Raw genomic sequence first — 19,311 nt, forward strand, 5'->3', positions numbered from 1 at the left:
AGGCTTCTGGTGTTTTGATTGAAGGTGAAGGTAATATTAATATGGGCCATTGGGTCATTGGGCCAAATAAGTTGAGCGAAATAAGCTCGAGTTATAGTTAACCTCGAGGGCATTATGTGTTAAAGCCTATTGTTAAAGAGGGTGTGGAGACACATTTAGCTAAGTTAAGCAATATTTTGTTTGGCCCGACTAAGGTTGTTGTGTATTGTCGTCAGGTATAACCAAAACCCGCTGTCCAGTGGAGAGTGAAGGCAAGAGCGCTAGGTTCCACGACGAGTTCAAGTCCGAGTTTGGAGCCGGTAGTTGGCAGCTAATTCTTGTGTCAGATGGTCTCGATGAAGTTTTTGGGTGATCGAAAGGTCTTGTCAAAGGAGATACGTCGCGAGAATCCTCTTTGGTCGTTAGTTCGAAGATGGTAGTGGTTGAAGGAGCTCTTGGGTTTTATTCAGACAGAGCCGAAGGGAGTAAAGTGAGTGGATTTGAGAGTATTAGATAGGGGGAAACCGATTTCTCCAGATTGGGTTTCAATTCATGCACGCAAGTGGTGGTGGGAGTTTGTTCAGCAGGGTCTAATGTGCAGATGAATGGGTATGGGGAAGTGGGGGAAAGGAGTATCATGGTAGAGAAGGCTAGTCCTCCAAAAGAGATGATTGAAAAGGAAGGTGATCCAAAGGTATTGAATTGGGTTTTGGATTTCAGAGAAGGGGAAAGGTTGCATTCTTTGGGGTGTTTTTCTAAGACACCACTTGCTTTCTTGAAGAAGGGAGTGGGGGAAGGTAGTAAGGAGGTTCAGGAAGTCCAGGTGGTACGAGTTGGGGATGGATCATGTTCGAACTCTGCCAGTGGGGGTGAAAAAGTTTCTTTTCTAGAATGTGGTGCCTTACATGGGAGAAGAGTTGAAAGGAATTGAGCTTTTGGTTGTCAATACCATTGCTGTAATGGATGAGTAGGAGCTACCTGAATCGATATCTTTAGATTGGGTGGTTCAGTGAGTGAAATTTTTGTCATGTGGTGGGATTGTCCTATGAGGGGTTTGAGGAGAAAATGATGGCTTTCTTTATTGCAACTGAAGCAAGTAGGAACCAGGATGGTTTTGTTAGCTCTCTTAAATTTTTTTCCAAGTTAGATAATAGAGGAAAATGAGCACTTAGAGGTTTGCTTGCTCCATTAATTATGATTTAAAGGGAGGGCATTTTAACAGAGGTAAATGAAAGGGGCGGGTCAATTGTGTGCCTAATGAAGCTGAAGATACTATCCTGGAATGTGAGAGGGCTGAACAAGAAGGATAAAAGGATGAGAATTAAAGTTCTTAGTAGGGATTGGAAGGTGGATTCCAGTTGTTTACAAGAAACTAGTTACTAGGGAGGTTGTAAGAACTTAATGGGGGAGTCTACACGTGGATTGGTGTTATTTAGGGTCGAGAGGGGCTTTTGGAGGGATATTGTTAATGTGGGATAGGAGGGTGGTGGAAAAGATTGAGGATTGTGTAGGGAGATTTTACATTGTTCTTTTAGAAGTATCAGTGATAATTTTGAGTGGGCATTTGGGGGTGTGTATTTTCCAAATAATGAGAATGACTGGAAAGTGCTTTAGGATGAGTTGGCTGGGATTATGAGCTAGTGGGAAATGCCATGGTGTATTGGGAGAGTTTTAATGCCATTCAATATCCGAGTGAGAGATCAATAGATGCCCGTCATTCTACAGGTATGATGGAGTTTTCAGATTTCGTTTTTGACAAGGGGCTTATGGACATCTCTCTTGTGGGTTGAAAATTCACGTGGTCCAACAATTGTGACGATCAATGTTGGTTTAGAATTGATAGGTTCTTACTCTCTCTTGATTGGGAAGAACAGTTTCTTGATGTAGTTCAAAGGAGACTTCCTAGACTCTTGTCGGATCACTTTCCGTTGGTGTTTGATTGTGGGGTTTCGATTAGGAGAAGTTGGTATTTTAGTTCAGAATATGTGGTTGAAGTCAGAGGGCTTTGTTGATCAAGTGAAAGCATGGTGGAAGTCATAATTTTTCAAGGTTCCCCTAGTTTTGTGTTGCATGCAAATTGAAAAATTTCAAAACGGATTTGAAAAAAATGGAATGAAGAGATCTTTGGCAATTTTGGGAAGTAGAAAAAGGATTTAGTGGATGGTATTCGAGAGCTTGATATCATTGCAGAAGGTAGACCCTTAATTGAGGATGAAAGGTTGAGAAAGGAATAATTTTCTAGGGGTTTGGAGAGGTTGATTCTCTATGAAGCAGTGAGCTGGAGGTAGAAATCAATGGCTCTTTGGTTGGGAGGGAGAATTTTTATTTATTTTTGATAAGTAGGGAGAGGGAGATAAAAACATAGTTTCTTCATCGGGTGGCAAATTCGAATAAAAAAATAATACCGTGGATTCTGTAGTTGTTAATGGGTCTTTATCTTCAAATTATACAGTAATAAGGGAGCACATAGTGCAATTTTATACTCAACTTTACCTAGAATAGTTTAGTTGGAGGCCAAAGCTGGATGACCTTTCTTTCAATTCGATTGGTGTAGATGAGAGTTTTTGGTTGGAAAGAGAATTTGAGGAGAGTGAGGTATATGAGGTGGTGAGAACACTGAATGGTGATGAGGCCCCGACCTGGATGGGTTCTCATTAGCCTTTTTTCAGACATGCTGGGAGGTCCTTAAAGAGGATATCATGGCAGTTTTCAGGGAGCTTCATGGTCGAGGGAACTTTGATAAGAGCATTAATGCAACTTTTATTTCTCTTTTCCCAAAGAAAGTCGGAGCCGTGGATGTTAATGATTTCTCTCTTATTTGTCTAGTGGGTGGTGTATATAAAATCATATCTAAGGTAATAGCGAACTTGTCGAAAACGGTGTTGGAGAAGATCATCTCAAGTTCCTAGAATGTGTTTATCAAGGGGAGACATGTACTGGATCTGGTCTGTTGCCAATAAATGTATTAATAGTTGAATTCGATTAGCAGCCCCAGGTTTGTTGTGTAAATTGAACTTAGAGAAGACATACAATCATGTGAATTGGGAGTTTTTGTTGTATTTGTTGAAGTGAAGTGGTTTTAGTGAGTAATGGTTAGCTCGGATAGCTCATTGTATATTTATAGTGCGGTTCTCCATTCTAATTAATGGTGTTCCCTCTGGTTTCTTTAGTAATTCTCATGACTTGAGACAGAAGATCCTTTATCTCCTCTTTTATTTGTGGTTGTTAAGGAAGCTTTGAGTAGGATGATGTTGGCCATAGTGGATAGGAGGCTTTTATCACGTTTTTCGGTGGGGTTGAGAAATAATGACGGGCTTATACTGTCTCATCTTTTGTTTGCATATGATATTTTGATATTTTAAGATGCTAATTGTGAACAACTCAGCAATCTGTGTTGTCTCTTTTTATGTCTCGAAACGGTTTCAGGGTTGTCTACATCTATATGGAGCGACAGTGTAGAAAAAATGGAAAGATGTTTGTATGGTTGGAAGATGTTGTATTTGTCGAAGGGAAGTAGGTGGACCTTCAGTAAAAGTACTCTGCCAATTTGCCTAAGTCCTATTTGTCCCTATTCCCCATTCCGATTGGTGTGGCTAAAAGGCTTGAAAAGCTTCACTGAGACTTTTTATGGGGGAGTTATCAATGATGAGTTTAAGTTTCATTTAGTTAAGTGGTTGATGATTTGTTCTTCGAAGCTAACGGGTGGTTTGGGGATTAGAAATCTGACTCAGTTAACCATAGATTTTTATCCTTTATAAACTAAAGCACATGTATTTTGCCAGTATTAGTTTTGTTTGTATTATTTTATTTTCTTATGGTTTACAATATATATTGCAGATTAATCTACTTGAGAGGCAAGAGCTTCAACAAAGAGTGAAATTATATTGTATGAATCGTGGAACACCAGAGCATTGGCAAATCAATGGAATGTTCAAGCGAGTTGAGTTGCAGAAGGCTCTTGGAAATCATCTCTCATGGAAGGACAGGTGACATCTGTTAATTTTAAGATGAATAGTTGAAGTCTGTATAAGATGAGATCAAGGCTATAAAATGTAATTATAAGTTTGGTAATTAAACTAAATCTTTTGTAATTGAATTAACTTGGCCGGAATTAATTGTGTTGTAATGCATCCTTAGTAACTGCAGCACTTTTGTTTCAATAGTCAACTTCCTTGCATATTATAAGGTGTTTGTTTTTTGAGAAAGAGTGGTTGGTTGGGTAGTAGCTCTAGGCACTGTCCATTCCCTGATCTTATTTTTCTTTTTCTTTTTTTGGGTAATTTCATAGATCTAATGAATATTATAATTCCTTAGGAATTATACATAGTACACCCTTCTGTATTTGATAGTTGACGAATCAATGCTCATAACGATCTAATCCTAAAAAGAGGTTATTTGAAAAGAGGTTAATGGCCAAATGCACTCTTCTTTAGGAATAGCTTATTACAAGTACTTAAAAAAGAGGGTTCGAACTGTAACAGTGGCTTATTTGACCTATTAGAGGCATTTAATAATTTATAAATTGTGATGACTAAAATACCCTTGATTGAGTAATAGGACTAACTTTTAACTAGAGCATCGTTCTTATTTAAGTAATGCTGATTATGTGTTATCGTTTGCTCCCAATTCTAGACCAAGAGGGAGGGTCTCTTTACCTTTTGCTTAGTAGATCTTTTGACTCAAGTATTTCTGGTTTTTTTTTTTTTTTGTTTTTCTTGAGTTTTTTTTTCTTCTAGCTAGGTGTTTCTTTTATATAGATCATGTGTACTTGGGTTGCGCCTTTTAATAAATGGCATTTGCTTATAAAAAAAAATTATCTTTTGCTAAAATATTATGTCCAAGAATTTGATCAAACAAATGTTATTGATATATACGCTAAAACAAAGAATTTATAATTAACTTCACTAATCTAAAAGATAATTTATCACCTTAAAAGAACTATGTGTGCAAGTCTTACAAATTATTCATGTATGAAGTCACTTTCTTGTTGTTTTGGCTTTGGGTAGTTGCAGTTTGTGCCATGTCAATACTCAATACTTGTTTCCATGGCTACAAATCACGGTCTATTTGCTCTGTTTTGTGATGAAGATATGTAAAAACTGAGGAGCGAAATGTTGTGGTCTATGCAATTTTTTTCTTCTTCTTCTTGATCTACATAAATGATGCTAAAGTCCACACATGATGGCCCAAACTAACATGTCCAGCAAATTGTTAGTTTATATTTAGCCAGTTACAATAACGTTTATTTGTATGTGTTTGACATGCCTTCACAGGATAGGTACTTAAGGACATGCAAGTCAAAGGGGAGATTTTAAATAGTTTAGCTGTCTCCCTAGTAGTACCCAGGACTTGTGCTCAAGTCCATCCAATATAGTTGGGTATACTCGCAGTTATAGACTTGCATATTACTTTTCTTTTTTATGAATAAATAAACTTGCATATTAATAAATAACACTGTTATGTTTTTTCTTGTTTTCTGTTGCGTTTGACTGTGTAGTTCCTTTAACTCATCCTTATTCTGTCAAATTTGTTTTCTTTTTCAACCTTTGTGCTAGATCGCTGCCAATCAGACTACGGGTTTTGAAGTTTTCTAATTACTGTACCTCTTATTGTAGTATTAAAACAAGAAGTCTTTGTTTCTTCAAAGATTGTGATCATCATATACAAAGGCCTCTCAGTAAAACAGATGACCACAATGGTTGCTTTTATTTCCCATCTTCCTGCCAGTCAAATTAGTAACCTGAAATTGTATATGCTTTCTGAAATCTCTTTGTTTGGGTAAGAGATATACAACAGCATCAAAGACTTCTATCCAAAGCATCATCGTGATCTACTTCTCTTCAAAGAATTATCGTGGTCCTTGATGCTACCTGTTTGCGTGGTGTTGAGTACCTATTCATTTTCCTATATTTTGTGTAGAATAACTATGACACTCAAGCTATTGGTGTAATCTATTTTGTATTATTTAATTTCTGCTCATCTGTGTAGTGTTATTTTAAGTGCATCTTACAGGGTTTTGTTATTGATATATTTGCTACAGTTTTATATGTTTTGAGGCTTGCATAGTGATTGAGATTGCTTGAAATATGCTTCACAGGTATCCCACGTTCTTTGACGATGTTGCAGCACGTTTGCTTCCAGTCATCCCCTTAATTGTTTATAGACTTATTGAGAATGATGGCATCGATGCAGCTGACAGAATTATTGTCATGTATTCTCAACTGCTTGCTTACCACCCTCTAAGGTTTACATTTGTTCGTGATATACTTGCGTATTTCTATGGTCATCTTCCTGGAAAGCTCATAGTCCATGTATTGAGTGTACTTGATCTCAGCAAGGTAACGATAGTTCCTTCTTTCTTTTTGGTCCTTCAGAATGTAAGTTGTCCTCCATCATCTTATTGGCCTCCAAATTTGTTTCAGATACCTTTTTCAGAGTCATTTCCACAGCACATTAGTTCATCAAGTCCTGTCATGTGCCCGCCTATGGACTATTTCGCTACTCTCTTATTGGGACTTGTGAATAATGTTATACCTCCATTACATAACAACTCAAAATTGGGATCAATGGGAGATCCTTCATGTAATACAGTGCGTGCTCCACATAATAAGACTGCAATAACATCTCAGTCTGGGCTGGCGAATGCTTCTGAGGGTCAAAAAGCATTTTATCAAATTCAGGATCCTGGCACCTATACTCAGCTGGTCCTTGAAACTGCTGTCATAGAATTACTCTCTCTCCCTGTGTCCACATCCCAGATTGTTTCTTCACTGGTCCAGATAGTTGTCAATATACAACCGACACTAATTCAATCCAGCAATGGTCTGAATGGAGCACCAAATGGTGTTGGGCAAACTTCTGTATTGCCAACATCCCCTTCAGGGGGAAGCACGGATTCCTTGGGTGCAGGCAGATCAACTTCTTCAGTTTCAGGAATAAACACCTCTAACATTGTATCTCGTAGCGGTTATACATGCCAACAACTGTCTTGCTTATTGATCCAAGCTTGTGGTCTTCTACTGGCTCAGCTCCCTCCTGATTTTCACTCACAACTTTATGTAGAGGCATCCCGTATAATAAAAGAGAGTTGGTGGCTCTCCGATGGGACAAGGTCACTGGGTGAACTAGACTCTGCTGTTGGCTATGCTTTGTTGGATCCGACATGGGCTGCTCAAGACAATACCTCAACAGCCATCGGTATACTATAATATATGGTGGCTATTACTGATAGACCACAGATATTTTGCATAAGATTCTAAGATCATTCCAATTAGAATTTCATATACACTTAATTGATCATTAGAGAACGTGGCTCACATGATTTCCATTATGAAAACGGTATAAACAGATTAATAACAATATAACAATAGCAGGTAAAAATATTATACCCTGATATCCATTTTATGACAACTCTCAATAACTTACCCTCTATTATGGTACCTTTGGAGGGCCTAGCATTTCCAGAAATTGCGGTGGCTTCTTTATTTTTTCATGTTTAAGAAAACAATATTTTTTAGATATAGATGTGATGGGGCCAAATCTCATCTATTTTTTTTTTTTTTTTTTTTTCAAGACTTAGATTTAGACCATTATACAGATATTTATTCATTCGAATAGAAGATGTGATGCGGTTTCCAAAGTCTTGCTTTTCTAGAAAAGATTGTGCATTTGGCCCAAATAATTGTCTTGGTCAACCCCAGGTGATTGGGCTGACATTAAATAACTCATGATAATTGGAGGTCAATGGTGTAGCTAGGTTGTAGTTTCTAAGAACAATTGGTATTGTACTCTATATGCTATGCAGGAGGTTTACAAATGATGTTAAGTACAATGCTGCATTTCATTTTTTGATGATCCTGCTCACAAAGGAATGTCTTCATTGTGATACTTTAACTTATTCCTTTACATACGGCTTACCTATAATATGCTAGTAATTTTTGTACTACCTACTCTGGTGCTAGTAATAAAGTGGGTTTAAAAACAAAAACAGAAAACAAAAACCCTTGTTAGAAATTCCATGAATGAAGTTTTATCCACTCATATTTGCTAAACCCTCTGCTTTATGGTAATACATACAAATGTTTGTCAAAAACTGAATACGGTTGATTTTTTGAACCCACTTCAAGCTAGGATGTCATGACTAATCAACCAATCTTGGGGTACAATGTCTCTTCTTCTGTTTATTTATGCTCGACTCTTTAATTCTTCTTATACAACCTTTGAATTTCTCGACTTTTTTTCACCCTCAAAGTTTCAACTTCTCAGGTATAGAAAGGAAACTGATTCTGTGACTTTTCTGAACCTAGAGTCTTAGGCTTTAATTTCAATCCCATGACCCTTCTATATTTATATTTTCCACTGCATGAACCTGCGGTTCTCTTCTGAATGTTGGATGCAAGAAACATAAGCATGGGCTGGGGCCTGCTGAGGTTCGTTAGCTCTACCTAATGTTGGCCCATCAAAGCAGGGTCCTTGGACAGGGAATAGCCATGCGGTCCTTGTTGTCTCTATTTACTTAAGAAGCAAACTTAAGTAACTTTGAGTTTTAATCTGATTAGCGCAATTAATGTCAGTATCTTCCAATCAGTCATTTTTAGATTGGTTTCTTATAAAATCTAGAGACTATAATTTATGCTTTGTGCTGCCTTACCAAATACTGGTTTAAGGCTCTTGTATTTATAGAGAAGTAGTTACAAAGAACTAGGAGATTACAATGTGATAAGAGAAGAGACTAAGAGTTCTAATCTAAGTGTTACACTTGAGAAGTAAATCTGAACTATAAGTTATCTAGTATTGAACTGAGTTATCTAGTTTTTGAATATGAACAACTAATCTTATCACTAGACTAACTAATGTTATCTTTAGACTTATCATTATCTTGAGGGCTAGATATGTCTTTAAGACACCCCTGCAATCTCAATGGTATGGGAAGAACGTTGAGATTGGACCGAAGAAAGGCAAACCGGGCGGATGATAATGGTTTAGTGAAGATATCCGCAAGTTGGTCTTTGCTGTAGATGAAGAAAGGCAAAATGGAAGTCTATTTCGACATGCTTGGTGCAAGCATGGAAAACCGGATTGGAGGTTAAGTATGTTGCTCCAATATTGTCACACCATAGTGTTGGTGATTGTGTGAGTTTTAGTCCAAGTTCGGAGCAGAGAGATAGGATCCAGGAGAGTTCAGCTGTAGTGTTGGCAAGGGATTTGTATTCGGCCTCTGTGCTTGACCGTGCCACTGTGTGCTGTTTTTTACAACTCCATGAGATGAGATTTTTGCCAAGGAAAATACAGTAGCCGCCTGTTGAGCGACGATCATCTCGGTCTCCGGTCTAGTTAGGGTCGGAGTATGCTTGGATAGAAGTAGAGTCTATGCGATAAAATTGAAGTCCAAAGTGAACTGTTTGCTTGAGATATCGTAGAAGTCTTTTCACGGCCTGCTAGTGAAGATCAGTGGGGTTGTGCATGAATTGAGCCAGCTTGTTGACACAAAAGGAAATGTCCAGTCTAGTGGTGCATAGGGACTGCAGTGCACCTACTGTGCTGCGGAAAAGAGTAGGATCAGAAAATAAGTCACCTTCATGTGCTGACAAGTGTGTAGAGGATGCCATAGGACAATTGATCGGTTTTGCTTCTGTCATCTTTGTCCGGCTGAGAATATCAAGGATATATCTATGCTGAGACAGCAAGAAGCCATCGGAGCTGGGAAGAACTTCAATGCCCAGAAAATAATTGAGGAGGCCGAGGTCTTTCACAGCAAACTCTTGTTTTAATGTGGACAAGAGATCACAGACTGCAGAGGATCAAGATGTCATCTACATAGATTAACACTAGGATAGCGCATGTGGCTGATTTGTAGAGAACTAGAGAGGTGTCCGATTGTGAGGCCTTGAACCCGAGTGTCAGTAGCTTGTGACTAAGTTTGGAAAATCAAGCCCTTGGTGCTTGTTTCAGGCCATAGAGGGCCTTTTGTAGTTGACAAAGATGATTGAGATACTGAGGGTGGGCAAAGCCAGGTGGCTGAGACATGTAGACCACCTCTGAAATGTCGCCGTGCAAAAATGCATTATGTATATCAATCTGATGGATAGGCCATCCATTTGAAAGAGCAAGAGAGAACAATATGTACCGTAGTAGGTTTGATCACCAAACTATAGTTTTCAACATAGTCTATTCCAGGTTGTTGATGAAAACCCTTAGCAACTAGTCTTGCCTTGTACCAATCGATTGATCCATCAGCTTTCCTTTTTATCCGAAAAACCCATTTGCAGCCGATAACGTTTGTAGCAGAGTTAGGTGGAACAAGTGTCCAAGTTTGGTTCTGTAGTAGGGCATTGAACTCTATGTTCATGGCAGCTCTCCAATTTTTATCCTTTACTGCTGAAGAGTGATAAGTAGGCTCAGTGGTAAGGGAGGAGGACTCGGCAAGGAGGGCTCTCGGAATTGGATACCGAACTTTGCCATCTGTGAATTCTCGAGGCTTTGGGATGTTATTTTTTGCACGAGTGACTATGGGATGAATTGATTCTAGAGGAGCTGAAGGTCGAGATGGATCTTCAGGAATAATAGGAACAAAGGAAGACTCGGCAGATGTGACTGATTCGGCTGGAGGGAACTGCAAAGGAGTGGACATTAAAGGAGTAGCAGAAGGTATAGATGCCGTGATTGGCTGTGGAATTGAAGTAACCAATGGATAAGAAAGAAGAGGCAGGGAGAATGGCTGCCTGGAATTTGGAGATGAGGTTGCTTTTGAGAATTCAGAAGTATATGGAAAGATAGACTCGGTGAAGACAACATCTCGGGAAATATATAGACGATTTGTGGGTAAGTGAAGGCATTTGTAACCTTTGTGCAGAGTGCTATATCCTAAGAACAAACAAGGAACGGATCTGGGTTGGAACTTCTTGGTGTTATAGGGACAGAGGTTAGGCTTTGATACCATATAAAATCTAGAGACTATAATTTATGCTTTGTGCTGCCTTACCAATACTGGTTTAAGGCTCTTGCATTTATAGAGAAGTAGTTACAAAGAACTAGGAGATTACAATGTGATAAGAGAAGAGACTAAGAGTTCTAATCTAAGTGTTACACTAGTAAATCTGAACTATAAGTTATCTAGTATTTGAATTTGAGCAACTAATCTTATCACTAGACTAACTAATGTTATCTTTAGACTTATCATTATCTTGAGGGCTAGATATGTCTTTAACATTTCTGAACAATCTTGATGATGCTAAAGCTTCTTTTAACTTATATAAAACTACAGCTTCTTTTATTTTATTTAGGGAGTATATCTTCAGTCATTTGGGACCTTAATGTGTTTGATTTTGTAATGGCTTATTGGGTTTAATAGAGACTCAATGAACTGAAATTTCTGAATTCGAAGTCCGTAGAGTATTTGAGCCGTTACACATTTTTGCCAAGGACCTGTGTTCTTTCCTTCCCGCTCTCACCAGCTGCCATTGGCTATTTCTTGCTCACCTTACTTTTACCAGCCATTCAGCAATAATAAGATGTGAATCTTCGGTTCTGTAGAGGAACTGCCAAGTTTGTTTTAGCAATAGGTTTGGCATATTTTTTCCTAATTAAGCGTTTACCTTTCTTGTATTCACTCCACCTAATTATGCCTTTTTTCCATCAGAGCAATGTTTTCTCGTGTATATGAGATATATGAGAAGATTTTCACTACTGGGCAGTCTGGGAGAGCATTGCCAATTATTTTTCTTTCCAAATTCAAGCTTCTCTCGAGTTTGAGGGTGGGGGGGGGGGGGGGGGGGGGGGGGGGGGGGGTGAGGGGTTATTAGAATATAGGATAATCTTCCATATTAGGTTTGATATATTTTCCTTATTAAGTATGTACCATAGATGTGTGATTGTAATCAAATTCTAGAGATTTTATTACATTTCTTGTATTCACTCCACCTACCCCATTTTACTTATAAATAGGGTCATATAATCAATTCATACACCAAAAAAATATAATCAATTCAATATAAACTACCCCATTTTTCTTATAAATAGGGTCATATAATCAATTCATACACCAAAAAAATATAATCAATTCATACACCAAAAAAATATAATCAATTCAATATAAACAAGCTGTAGCTCTTTCTTGTGCCTTCTCTCTCTCTCTCTCTCTCTCTCTCTCTCTCTCTTTTTCTCTCTCTCTCTCTCTCTCGCTTCCGCTCTCCTTTAACAAATTTCTTTTTATTTTAAAATTCTACAGCACTGATGGTAGGAAAGAACTAGCTTATTCAAAAGGAATTTTAGGATTCTTAAACACATATACAGTATCCAACTAAATGACTTGGGGACAAGAAAATTGTCTGAGAAGATGCAATAAATAAGTTAAAACCCTGATGTGTGCAAATGATAAATCACTTTCTTTTCTGGTTGTCCGTAAATTTTTTGTTTGCTTGAACAAAGTCCTACATGGGTTCCTTTATAGAAGCTTTTAACAACTTTATGGAAGGGAATGCTTAAATGAATGTAAGCTATTTAAAAAGCTAATTAACGAGTTTGTGGTAATCTAGATAATTCATGTGCATGTTGATTTTTGTATTCAGGTAATTTTTGCCCTCAAGCCTTTTCAATTTTTGTTAATTTGTGCATCTACTTATTTGGTCTTTTACAATATGTGGTGCTGACCAGAAGTCTGATCCTGCTATTCCTTTTCCAGGTAATATAGTTGCCCTTCTGCATTCTTTTTTCAGTAACCTCCCACAGGAATGGCTAGAAGGGACCCATGCAATAATTAAACATCTCAGGCCGGTGACATCAGTCGCAATGTTGAGAATAGCATTTCGTATAATGGGTCCATTGCTTCCAAGACTTGCCAATGCCCACACTCTCTTCAATAAGGTACAGAGATGCTAATTCGTTCCTGCTGTTTATTTGAAAGCCTTCTTGGTAAACAGACTGCAATGAACTTAATGTCTAAATGCTGCATTGGATAATCCCTTGTAACTTTTTGTTCTGTTTATTAGCGGATAGCGGATGTGGGCGGTTATTTTCCGCCCGCATTTTCACCCCTTTTAGTCACCATGTGACTGTTCAGGATTTTATCAATAATTTGTTTATTGATTTAATCATAATTTGAGTGATCATGGAAAATATAGTAGTTCAGGAAAACTGTATGATTCTTTTATTCAAACACTAGCATTTATTGGGGAGAATACAAGGTTCTAGATTTAGGACAACCTCATAGGGACACCTTGCATTAAGACACCTCATAGAGACACCTAACCAACTTCTAGAAGGGGGGACACGTCATCACTTTAACACTCTCCCTCAAGGTAAATCTTATGTATCATATAAGCCCAGCTTGGAAAAAATAGATTCCATCTTATTACAACGTAAAGGCTTTGTAAATATATCAGCAAGTTGTTTCCGGATTTCACAAATGATGTAGATATATCGCTATTCTGAATCTTTTCCCAGACAAAGTGATAGTCAGCCTTGTTCTTTTATGAAACAGTTAGGAGGCAACATGCAAGACAACGTGTTTATCACAAAATAGTGACATAGGAGTTGGAAAACTAATTTCCTGAAGGAAGTTCTGTAACCATGTTAGTTCACTTGGTGTGTGAGCCATTGCTTTGTACTGGATCTTGCTATCTCTGTATGTTTTTTACTTTTACATAAGACCAGATTACCGTAGTAGATTTTCTGTCTGAGGGAGAACCTGCTCAATCTGCATTAGTGAAACCTTCCACTTTGTTATTTTCATTTCTTCTATAAAGTATACAAAGAGTTGGAGCTCTCTTGAGGTAGTGAACAGTATGGATAAGTGCATCCCAATGAAATTGACTCACCACACTAACTGCATAAGATATGTATGGTTTGGTAACCATTAGATAATTTAGCTTTCCAACTAACCAACGATATTGACGGGGATTTTCAAATAGTTTCCCTTCATCCTTTAACAGTTTTTTTATTTGGATCCATAGGAACATCAATAGGTTTTGCCCTCAATAGACCAGTTTCATCCAGCAAATCAAGAACATATTTCCGTTGAGTAAGATTAATGCCTGCTCAAGACCTAGCAACTTTATTTCCAAGAAAGTGTCGAAGCTTACCTAGCTCTTTAGTATGAAATCGTTGTTGCAGCAATTATTTTAATCTAGCTATTCCTGCTGAGTAAATTTTGTAGAAAAGTAGAGGAGAAATATTATGATTACTTGAGAACTTGATATTGTGCCATAAGGCTACATTGGTTAAATAGAAAAAACCTAGAACCTAATATGGAAAGGAATAATAATATATTACAATAAAATCATAATCAAATTAGGCTGAGAAATCAGCGATAGAATCTTTCCATCTTCAACACTCCCCCTCAAGCTGAGTCATAGATGCCTCGTATGCTCAGCTTGCATAAAGCTTAATGAAAAACACTGCTAGATACCCCCTTTGTCAAAGATATTCGCAATTTGTTCTCTATCCACAAGTTACTCTCTTTTCTTCACATATTTTGTCTAGATGATATCTTCTGAAGGACCCCTTAGATTTCTTGTAGGAAGGCCGCAAAATCTCCAACAAGTCTCCTAGCATCTTGAGCCTTATGCATGGAGAGTTAGATTCTCACTATGGGAGGTCACTGACTCTCTATCCCCATTTTCAGACATCCAACTAAATAGCTCCTTTTTGTGTGAAGGGTTGAATTTCCCACTATGGGATGTCACCTGACTCTATCTCTATTTTGTGAGTTTCAAAATTCAACTGAATAGCTCCAACACAAAATCACTTTGGCTCAAGCTCAAGGGAGATTAAAAAGAAACTCTTTATCATCAATACCACCAACAACGTTTGAAGAAACCAACAATTGCAACTTGTAACTTACTTTACTACTCCTGAGCAACAAGCCTGATGGTTGCAACAATGAACTAGCCGGAATATGCTTTGAACCAGCAAGAGAATTCTTTGAATAGGCAAGAAAGTGCTTTGAACAGGTCAAGAAAAGCTCTGAACCGGTTAAAAAACCAATGAACCGGATGTAAAATATACAGAACCGGTCTCTAAATCCTCTGAATTGGGAAGAAAACTACTGAACTGGTTATAAAACATAATGAACCGGACAAACCTAACTGAATTGGTTCTAAAAGAGGATGAACCAGTCTTGAAAAAACCTAAACCAATCTGAAAAGCATTGACCTGAAACTAAAAGGCACTGAACCGGTCTTAAAACAGAGTGAACCAGTTTGAAAATCGATGAACCGGACCTATAAGGCACCGAACCGGTTTGAAAGCAAAAAAAAAAAAAAAAACCCCTGAATCGGATACAAATACCAAGAACTGGTCGCTGTTGGGATGATGCAAGAATAGCCTGAACCGTAGCTAATCTTATCCCGGATAAGAACTGTAGAGTACCTGCAACCAAGCGGAGACCTTCGTCTGCCTGGATCTTGCCGGCGACATCCAGATCTCGCTAGGAAACAACCACTACACGCCAGAGACACCAGCTACGACCTCCGGACACATTAGAACACCTCACATTTCGTCGAAGATCACAAAAAAAAGGCTGTTAAACGTCACAAAGCGAAGCGACCGGGAACTTGCCAGAGACGTTCAATCAGCGCCATAAAACACCACGAAAGGCTCACGGGAACTCAGACCTAGCTGGCGACACCAACTACGACTGCGAAAGAGCCAACCAGCGATCACAATTCAACTTTTCAATGACAACCCAATATGCCACCGTTGACATAGCCAAGGCAACGCTCTCTAGCCACCGTTGACGTCACCAACCACCAGAAAAACCTCGGGAAGGACGCCGTATACCTAGCAACACCACAGACGTTGCTGAACTCAAAAAACGTCGGATGAACTCCACGGATGAATCGATGTGTAAATATATGTATATTTTTTTCTTTACACTGGAGGTCATGATGAATAGCTCTTGTAGAGCTTTATCAAGGCACTGCCCGTGTGGAAGCCCACACGGGCGATGCTGCTGCCAAAAAAAGAGAAAAACCAAACTAGGGTTTTGCTAAGGATCTAAATCTACTCTGATGCCATGTTAAATCACCACTTATCCCAAAAGCTTAAGCTGATAAGAAGAGGTAAATTTAATCATTTAATCAATACTTTTGTTAATTCACAACTTGTCCCAAAGGCTTAAGCTGATAGGAAGAGGTAAATTTAATTATTTAATCAATATTTTAACACTCCTCATCACGTGTGGGCTCAAATTCTCTTTTTATAGGTGATGCCCAACACGTGAAATATTTAATTGAAATGAGAGGTAAATGAAGGAGATAGATTTCGAACTCAGGACTTCTGCTCTAATACCATGTAGAAAAGTAGAGAAGGAGAAATATTTTGATTACTTGAGATCTTGATATTGTGCCATAAGGCTACATTGGTTAAATAGAAAAAGCCTAGAACCTAATATGGAAAGGAATAATAATGTATTACAATAAAATCATAATCAAATTAGGCTGAGAAATCAGCGACAGAATCTTTCCATCTTCAACTTGTTTTGTTATTTTATAAGTAATCGAAATATCATTAAAAGTGTAAGGCGCCCTCCGATGCACAAAAAGTATATAAGAGTCCCATCACTGTTGCACCTTGTCCGCAAAACCCTTGGAATTTACCTACATGTTTTCAAATTTGAAGGACTTACCACCCGTTTGAAAGTTACCATAGTCAAGGAGGATTGGGAAATGATCCGAGCAAAGTCTATGAAGCTTCCTCTGTAACACACCAGAGAGACAGAATCTATCAATTCTGGACCAAGAGGATGATTCTTGATTATTTGACCAAGTAAAAGTTCTGCCAACAAGAGGGAGTTCCATCAAGCCTTGATAGAAAATGAAGTCAGAGAACTCCACAATAAGTGAGCATAAACGAGCTTCTCCCGATCTTTCACTGGGGAATCGGGTAACCTTAAAATCAACCCCAACAATATCATCTATATATACCACAAGAAGAATTTATCCCGCATCAGTATGTAAATGAAACATTAAATGATCAGTCTGACATCTAGAAGACCAAATTCTAATATTGCCTTGGGAAATTTCCCAAACAATGCCCTCGATGACTGTTTTAGGCCATACCATACTAAGTCTTCAACAACTTACAGACATTGCCCTCATACTCCGTGAGCAACAAACCCTCCGTGAGCAACAAACCCTTGTGTTGCTCCATGTAAACCTCCTCAAATAACTCTTTTCTGATGAAATGCATTTTTGACATCTAACTAAATAGTGGCCAATCAAGATTAGTTGTCAGAGTTATTATCGCATGGACAAAAGAGATTTTAGCGACACGGGAAAAGGTTGCCACATAATCAACACCAAGGTCTGTGTGTATCCTTTGGCAACCAATCGTTGTTTCAATTGTTCAAGTAAGCCATTGAATTAAACTTGGCTGTGTATACTCATTTACAACCAACAATCTTCTTACCAAGGAAAAAGTACCAAGATCCCAAGTTCCATTCTGATGCAAGGCTGCCATTTCCACTTCCATGGCAGTCCTCCAACCAGGATTAGCTACAGCCTCATGCACTGTATTAGGGATATGGATGGCATATAGGTGGGAGGTATAATGTGAAGAGGAATGTGATAATAGATGAATGGAAACAAAATGACTACTGGGGACATGTTAGACGATATTATTGCACTCAATGGATGTGTATTTGAGTCGTTTATTGATACGTTCAGATTTTCCTAGGGCTAGGTGGCTACCCCAAGCTGGCTGGAATAAGGAGAATAATTCTCTATATTTTATTTCCTTAAGTATTTAGTTTAATAAGGAATGTATTTTCTATTAGTTATTTCCTTAGTTTATTTTCCTGCACTGTCTTATGACGGCTAGACCTAATGGTTAAGTCTTATGACCTAGCCGTAATCTATTTAAGTGTAATCCTACTCAATGAATAAACATGTTGAATATTATGAAAACCTAGACCTTTGTGGTTGTTTTGGAGATCAAGGCTCTCTTGAAGTAGCCATTGGAGATCACGGCTCTCTCGAAGTAGCCCATATATTTTTTTTTGTTTCTTTTTATTATTTGATTACATCATTTATATTGAGGAATATTTTGATTTCCTATATTTAATCCTATGACATCTCTCTTTCAGACCCTCTCATTACTCTTAAGTATAATAGTCGACGTCTTCGGAAGGAATTCACAGCCATCAAATCCTGTTGAAGCATCGGAAATAGCAGATCTCATTGACTTCCTGTAAGTGTTGGGTTTTTTTATGCATCTAACATTACCTGCAGAACAATGTTGATATTCCATTGCTACTATTGCCTCAAGAGTACTTACATATTGCATGACCAATGTATTTCTCAGCCATCACGTTATCCATTATGAAGGGCAGGGAGGGCCTGTGCAGGCTAATAGCAAGCCTCGGCCAGAGGTATTGGCTCTCTGTGGGAGAGCATCAGAAAGTTTACGTCCAGATGTACAGCATCTTCTGTCCCACCTAAAACCTGACGTAAATTCTTCAATTTATGCTGCTACTCATCCAAAGGTGGTCCAGAATCCATCTTAACGGTTGGGTTTAATTGGTATTTCTTGTATGTTGATAAACACTGTAATGTTGTCCATCAATAGCATCTAAAATTCAATGATGTAATAATGCAGAAGGGTATGAATGGTATACTAATTTGTACTAAACTATAGTCTATTGGAATCGTGAAATTAAGATAGAATGCTAGCTATTTGCATATCTAGACAAAGTGGGTGCATGTGGTATAGAAACGTGGAGCATTTTTATGAAGACCAGCTTTGTTAATACTTTCTTTTGACTTTTGTTTTCTGCTCTCAAGACAAATATAGCAACAAACAATTCAAAACAAAATCCCTTTTATAAATTTGTATTCTTCCCTTGTCATTGTAAGATCACAAAATTTGAGAAGAGATGTGATCAAAAAAGAGAGACACAGAGAATTAAGGTAGTTCGGCATATGGCCTACATTCACACATCAAAGCCTTTTATTTGGCTACATATTTTCTTGATTATTTGTTTTGATTGTATGTCAGACACTATTTATAGAAAAATAGTCAAAATGTTACAAGTCTCATCTTATAACTCATCTTTTGAGTACTTGTAACTCTTGTAACCTTGTCTCTTGAGTGCTTATAACTCTGGTGACCTTATCTCTTGAGTTCTTGTAACTCTTGTCTTAATAGTCATAAACTCATTAAAATATTTTGACAAAACAAGTGTTTAACTTGTAAAGATGTAAGAGCTAACTTATTATTTAAAAAATTGAAAGAAAAGAAATATTAGGGTGGCCACACCCCCAAGTGGAGGAGGCCTGTGTGGCCACCCCCCCTCTATATTTGGGGTGGCTATGTGGCCACCCTTGATACCGGGCA

The 19,311-nt window shown here is 38.0% G+C and overlaps 1 protein-coding gene across 1 annotated transcript in view; it reads left to right on the forward strand.

Annotated features, from left to right (window-relative positions):
- LOC133877138 (mediator of RNA polymerase II transcription subunit 23) overlaps positions 1-18,724 on the forward strand; it is a 66,435-nt gene extending 47,711 nt beyond the window's left edge. Inside the window, exons 16-21 of the mRNA XM_062315388.1 lie at positions 3,817-3,965; positions 6,077-6,317; positions 6,402-7,176; positions 12,659-12,840; positions 18,062-18,165; positions 18,280-18,724. Coding sequence (XP_062171372.1) covers positions 3,817-3,965; positions 6,077-6,317; positions 6,402-7,176; positions 12,659-12,840; positions 18,062-18,165; positions 18,280-18,481 — 1,653 coding nt within the window. The 3' untranslated portion in view covers positions 18,482-18,724. The remainder of the gene's footprint in view (positions 1-3,816; positions 3,966-6,076; positions 6,318-6,401; positions 7,177-12,658; positions 12,841-18,061; positions 18,166-18,279) is intronic.
- Positions 18,725-19,311: the final 587 nt, after the last annotated feature.

Source organism: Alnus glutinosa, chromosome 1, assembly GCF_958979055.1.
Source record: "Alnus glutinosa chromosome 1, dhAlnGlut1.1, whole genome shotgun sequence".
In the NCBI taxonomy this organism is placed as follows: domain Eukaryota; kingdom Viridiplantae; phylum Streptophyta; class Magnoliopsida; order Fagales; family Betulaceae; genus Alnus; species Alnus glutinosa.